Below are 5,588 nucleotides of genomic sequence, written 5' to 3'. Positions count from 1 at the left end.
GTGTGTGCCTTCTTCTGAACACGTCTCTCCTTCTGAACACTTCTCTTCCATCCTACTTTGAGAGCAAAGTAGTCCTTTAGTTACTCTAAGAAACCACAAAAAAAGAAAAAGTTTCTACACAGCCTGCTGGTAAGAATATTGCATCTGATTTCTTAGGGGTTACGATGTGACAGTCCACAGCCTGCCCGAGCAGTGCAGCCCCCAGAGCTTTGTTTGCAGTTCCTCTTCAGTGGGCAGTCACTTCCAGGGTTTTTGGTGAGAAACCATATAGAGCTGGAATCAAAATGTTTAATCCTACCATGTACACAAAGCAGAGTCAAACGGCAGAGTTCAAGAGGGCTGCTGATGCAGAAACCTCAGGGGTCACATTTGATGATAAATTAACTGAGACACAGTAACTGTTGCACTAATCAAATATGTCACTTACATGAACTGGTCCTCGAGAACAAATCTTGTACCAGGCTACATGGCCAGCCCAGCAGGCAAAACCTGAAAGCAAGGTTTAATAATTAATAAATTAATCTGGTCTATCAGAGACTGTGTTAGTGCCATTATGAGTAAGCTCTTCCAAAGCCCAGCTCCACAACTGAAGACAAGATTTCAATAAGAGACTTTCTTCTTGACTGCAGAGGAAGTTTAATTATGTTTTTGTTTTAGAATAAATCAGCATTTAACTCTCCAAATTGCTCCCATTTTCCATCTCACATGGCTGTTAATTGCTGGGTTGTTTCCCGTCGTGGCAGGCTGACCCAGTGCTGAAGGAAGGCACCTCCTCTGCTCCCTTATCCCGGGCCGTGGCGGGAGAGAACTGGAACCCCAAACACGAGGGGGAAAATGCCGGGGGCGAGATAAAGTTTAATAAGGGGGAAAAAAGAAAAGATCACCCAGAACACGCGGTGCAAAGGCCGCCGGGCCGGTGTTCCCTGGCGGAGCCGCCCCGGGGCTCCTGCGGGAGCGCTGCCGGCAGCACCGAGCTGCGGGCACCGACAGCGAGAGCGGGGATCCCGGGCACGCCGGGAGCCAGGGCGGGGAACAAGGACAAGGGCAAGGGCAATGACAAGGACAAGGATAAGGACAAAGACAAGGACAAGGACTATGATAAGGACAAGGATAAGGACAAAGACAAGGATAAGGACAAGGACAAGCACGCCCTCGCCCCCCTCGTGCGCTGCACGGAGCGCACGGACACGCGTGACAGCGCCACGGAATGCCCGTGGCTGTGTGTGCGAGACTGCCCACGTCTGTCTGTCCGTGTGTGTGTGGGTGTCCGTGTGCCCGTGTATCAGTATGTCCGTGCGTCCGTGTGTCCGTATGTCCGTGTGTCCGTGTGTCCCCATGTCCGTGTGCCCGTGTCAGCGTGTCTGTCTGTCCGTATGTCCGTGTCCGTGTGTCCGTGTGTCTGCGTGCCCGTGTATCAGTATGTCCGTGTGTCCGTGTCCCGTGTGTCCCCGTGTCCGTGTGTCCGTGTGTCCGTGTGTCCGTGTGCCCGTGTGTCCGTGTGTCCCCGTGTCCGTGCCCTGCCGCTCTCTCCGTTCCGTGGTTCCCGTTCCCGTTCCCGTTCCCGGGCGGGGCCGGCACAGCGCCCCCCAGCGGCCATGGCCCGGCCCCGGCCCCGCCCCATGGCCCGGTCCCGCCCCCGGCCCCCCTCAGGCCCCGCCCATCGCCGCGAGCCCGCCCCGTGACTCGTCGGCGCGGGCCGCGCAGTTCCCGTGGAGCCGCCCGGGCCCCGCTCTCGTTCCCCGCCAGGATGTGAGTGCGGGGCGGGCGGGGGGCGCTGGGAGCGGGGCGGGCGCGGCGAGAGCGGGAGCGGGGCCCGGGCGGGCCCGGCGGGCGGGCGGGGGTTCCGGGAGGGGCGGGCGCGGCGGCGGCTGAGGCTCGGCCCGGCCCGGCCGTGCCCGGGGCCGCCCCGCCTGAGGCGCCGCTGGGGCCGGGAGCGGCGCTGGCCGGGCCGTGCCGTGCCGTGCCGTGCCGGGCCGTGCCGGGCCGTGCCGTGCCGGGCCGTGCCGTGCCGGGCCGTGCCGCCAGCCCCGGGCGCGGCTCCGAGCGGGGCCCGCCCTGCCGGGCACCGGGCGTTGCTCTGCCGGGAGCTCGCAGGAAGCGCTGTCATTTCCGAGCTGCTCACCTGGCGCTGGAGCGGCACCGAGGGGCGGCGGCAGCGCCCAGACTGACCCCGAGCTGCGCTGAGCCTCGCCCTGCCGCCCGCCGTGCTCCTTACGTGCCAGTTAGAATGCAGTGTGGAAATGTGGAAATACAGGAAACAGGCGGACTTGGCTGTTTGGAGTGCCAGGATGCAACAAACAAGCCTCTGATGTGAAAGAAGCAAGGACATGGAAGAGGAAATCGAGTGCTGATAGTTCTGGGGATACACATTAAAAACCTGGCTGGGTGGTGGAAAGGTAGTGAGGAGTATGTACAGAAGCTGTTGTATCCATTATAAAGATGCAGAGTAGCTGATAAAAACAACTCTGTTACAAATTTAAAGCTGACCAAAGATAAATTTTGTATTTTACAAATACTTTTTCCTTCTGGTGCTTTTTCTTGCTCCCTATCAACTGTTTCAGAAGAATAGAGAAGCATCACTGGAAAAATCACATAGTTATAATAATACTAAGTTTTTTTATTTATTTTTTATAAACTACTGAGCCTAAACTGCTCACTCTCTGAGGCCTGTGGAGCATTGTTGGAGCTGTCCCCTGCCTCATTGCCAGGCGTGGTGTTAGCAAGCCACTGCTGCCTCTGAGCACAGCAGCAATTTGTTGACAAGATGTTCGGGACACTGCATGAGTTGCACCCACTGTCAGCTGTTAAAACACAATTTATCCAGTAGGAAACTGCCCTGTGTTTATTAAAAGGACACACATTTCCAGTTTTCAGGACTGTGATGATGCCTTTCTTTCCTGCAGGTCGGCCAATGTCCCTGGAAGCTCAAACATGGCTGCTGGCAGCAACCGCCGGCTTCAGCAAACTCAGCACCAAGTAGATGAGGTAAAAGCCTGGTCTGGAGTAGTGTCAGCCTCTTCTTGCAGGAAACCTGTGCAATTAGAAGGGATATTTTTTTCCAAAGCAGTTTTCCCTTCATTATATGAAGGGGAAGCAGAGGTTGCCAGTATCTAAACATGAGCTGCAGTCTTGGTGCTTGAGGAGTTGGCATAAGTAAAGACAAAAACCTTTGTTTGCAGAGAATAAGCTTTTTTTCTCATCAGTAGCCATGAGAGCTGGCTACCAAATGTGATTTTTGTGGAATCCAGAAGCCAGGCTGGCTGGCAAGTATTTCTTGGCGTGGTTTACTATCATGTTTATATTCCTCAACTCCTTCTGAAGCAAGTCAGGAATTATTTCCCAGGTTTGAAGGCATGCCAGCACTACTGACTTTTTAAAGTAGCCGTTCAGGGCTTCTAGCCACAGGTGGATCTCATGGTTTTCTTTGAGCTTATGGCTGCATGTACTAGAAGGCAATAGCTGCTGCTTCTGAGAAAACATGAGTGCCTTGTGCAGCTGTGTGCTGTCTGGTCGTGTTGCACTGTGTGGTCACTTACTGCGAGCCCTGAATGCTGCAGGTCGTTGACATCATGAGGGTGAACGTGGACAAGGTGCTGGAGCGGGATCAGAAGCTGTCGGAGCTGGATGACCGAGCTGATGCCCTGCAAGCTGGGGCCTCCCAGTTCGAGACCAGCGCGGCCAAGCTCAAGAGGAAGTACTGGTGGAAGAACTGCAAGGTAACCTCGGCTGGTGTGCTTCACTGTGCCTGGAACACTGTCAGTTTGTGTCTCAGAAGGCACAAAGCGTTTAGCCAGTGGTTTTTGAGTCACAGCAGCTGGTTTTTAAAGCATGGCATCACTTTTTGAAGTAACAAGCAGCTGTGTTACTGGCCGTGCTGCCCGAGGCAGGATCTTGTCTGGGAATGGCCAGAGGGGAAGCATGGCAGTAATCTGAGGCTTTGAGAAACCAGAGGAAAAGGCTAAAAATGCATAGCTTGAATTAATGTGTGGGAAGTATTAGAAAGTGGAAGAAGCTCACCCAGACTCCTGTACTTGTAGCTGTTGCCAAAGGTTGGAATCATCTTTGGTGAGTAACAGAGCAGCTTGTGCATTCACTGGGGACAGGCTTTGTGTGGAGAGAGCCACATTGCTGTGTTTGCCTGTGTGCATGGCCTGCCATCTCCGAGTGCTGGTAGTGCTTGGGTTGAGCTTGCTGACTGAAGAACCTCTGCTTGCCACGTTGGATCTGACAAGCAGAGCTGAAAGTCCCCTGCAGGGGCTGTTCTCCTGTGCCCTGAGGGGCACTTGGTGCTGTTGCATGGTGTGGAGTAAGTGTTGTATGTCTTTTTTTTTTCTTGCAGATGTGGGCAATATTGATAGGTGTTGTTGTCATTATCATCATCATCATTATTGGTAAGTTGGACCAGAACGGGGATTTCTGCTGGGTTTGGAATGTACAGTGTTAATTTGCTGACTGGTACAGTTTGAGCAAAGGCAGGGTACTCAGATGGAAGTATATCCAACAGGAATTTGAAATAGCAGGGATGGATTTAACAGCAATTGCATGCAGTGAGTGGCAGACTGTGGGAGCTCCAGTACTGGAATCTCAACCACGAGTGAGGGTGGCAAAGGTGAAAGTGAAAATAGCAAGGGCTTGGAAAGCAGGAGCAGACCTGGGTTTGTTTACAGCTGCCTGCTGCGGAAGTGTAACCTGAGATTCCACACACTGTCCTTGTCTGAGAGCTCTTATCGTCTGCCCTGGCTTCCTGCTTTTCTGTGGCAGTTACGAGTGCACTGCCCTGCCAGGGAGGCTTTGGGTAGAGGTTTGGCTGCTGGGTGAAATGAGACTAATGCTGGGTTAGAAGGGAGCCAGATGTGGAATGGTTCAGTCTGTGAGTCCTCAGGTAACTGCCGAGGCTTTAAGGGGAAGACAGTTTTAAAGTTTGTGTTGTAACAGTAACAAACACAGCAGTAACCATTGACATCTGAGACACACTCCTGGTGTGCGAGGGAAAAATACAACTGAAAAAAACAACATAGGCAAATTCTTAGATTTAAGGGATTTAAGAGGGGTTTATCTCTAATATCTCAGATTCTTAAAAGGCAGGATTGTTATGGTGAGGGGCTGAAGCACATCGTCCAACCTTTTTCTTCTTTTTATAGTCTGGAGTGCGTATTCATGAACTACAAGAAGAAACTCAGTTCAACCGAAGGTGCCTTTGAGAATCCTCTTCAGCCTCTCCACTCCAAACCTGCTGCCTTCTCAGCCCGTTTACTGCTGTTTGAAGCACACCTCTTTTGATTACCGAGACGTTGACTAACTTTACCGGTGGCCTTAAGACACTCCTGTCGTTAATTACTAACCAGCACAGCTCTCCGCCCTCACGGCGCCGCCATGGCGGGCCCGGGCCCCGCCCCTCGCCCGACCACGCCCCTGGGCGTGGCCGGCGCCGCACGTGGCGGCGGGGCATGCGCGCGCACGGGGGCCGCGTGCGGCGCCGCGTGAGGGGCGGGGCGGCGCCTCCGCCCGCGCGGGCCCCGCCCCCCCGCGCGCGGTCTCCTCCAATAAAAAGCGGCTCCGACCCCGCCTCCGCCTCCTGCTGTGTCCGC

General features: G+C 54.2%; 1 protein-coding gene across 1 annotated transcript; it reads left to right on the top strand.

The window, feature by feature from the left end:
* The first annotated feature begins 1,647 nt into the window (after positions 1-1,647).
* Positions 1,648-5,304, top strand: VAMP3 (vesicle associated membrane protein 3). Its single transcript, XM_064397108.1, has 5 exons — positions 1,648-1,749; positions 2,904-2,985; positions 3,558-3,716; positions 4,340-4,391; positions 5,142-5,304. Coding segments are annotated over exons 1-5 (315 nt in total). The 5' UTR covers positions 1,648-1,747; the 3' UTR covers positions 5,162-5,304.
* Positions 5,305-5,588: the final 284 nt, after the last annotated feature.

The sequence above is a fragment of the Passer domesticus genome, chromosome 22 (assembly GCF_036417665.1).
Source record: "Passer domesticus isolate bPasDom1 chromosome 22, bPasDom1.hap1, whole genome shotgun sequence".
In the NCBI taxonomy this organism is placed as follows: domain Eukaryota; kingdom Metazoa; phylum Chordata; class Aves; order Passeriformes; family Passeridae; genus Passer; species Passer domesticus.
This window is presented reverse-complemented; position numbering and strand designations above follow the sequence as displayed.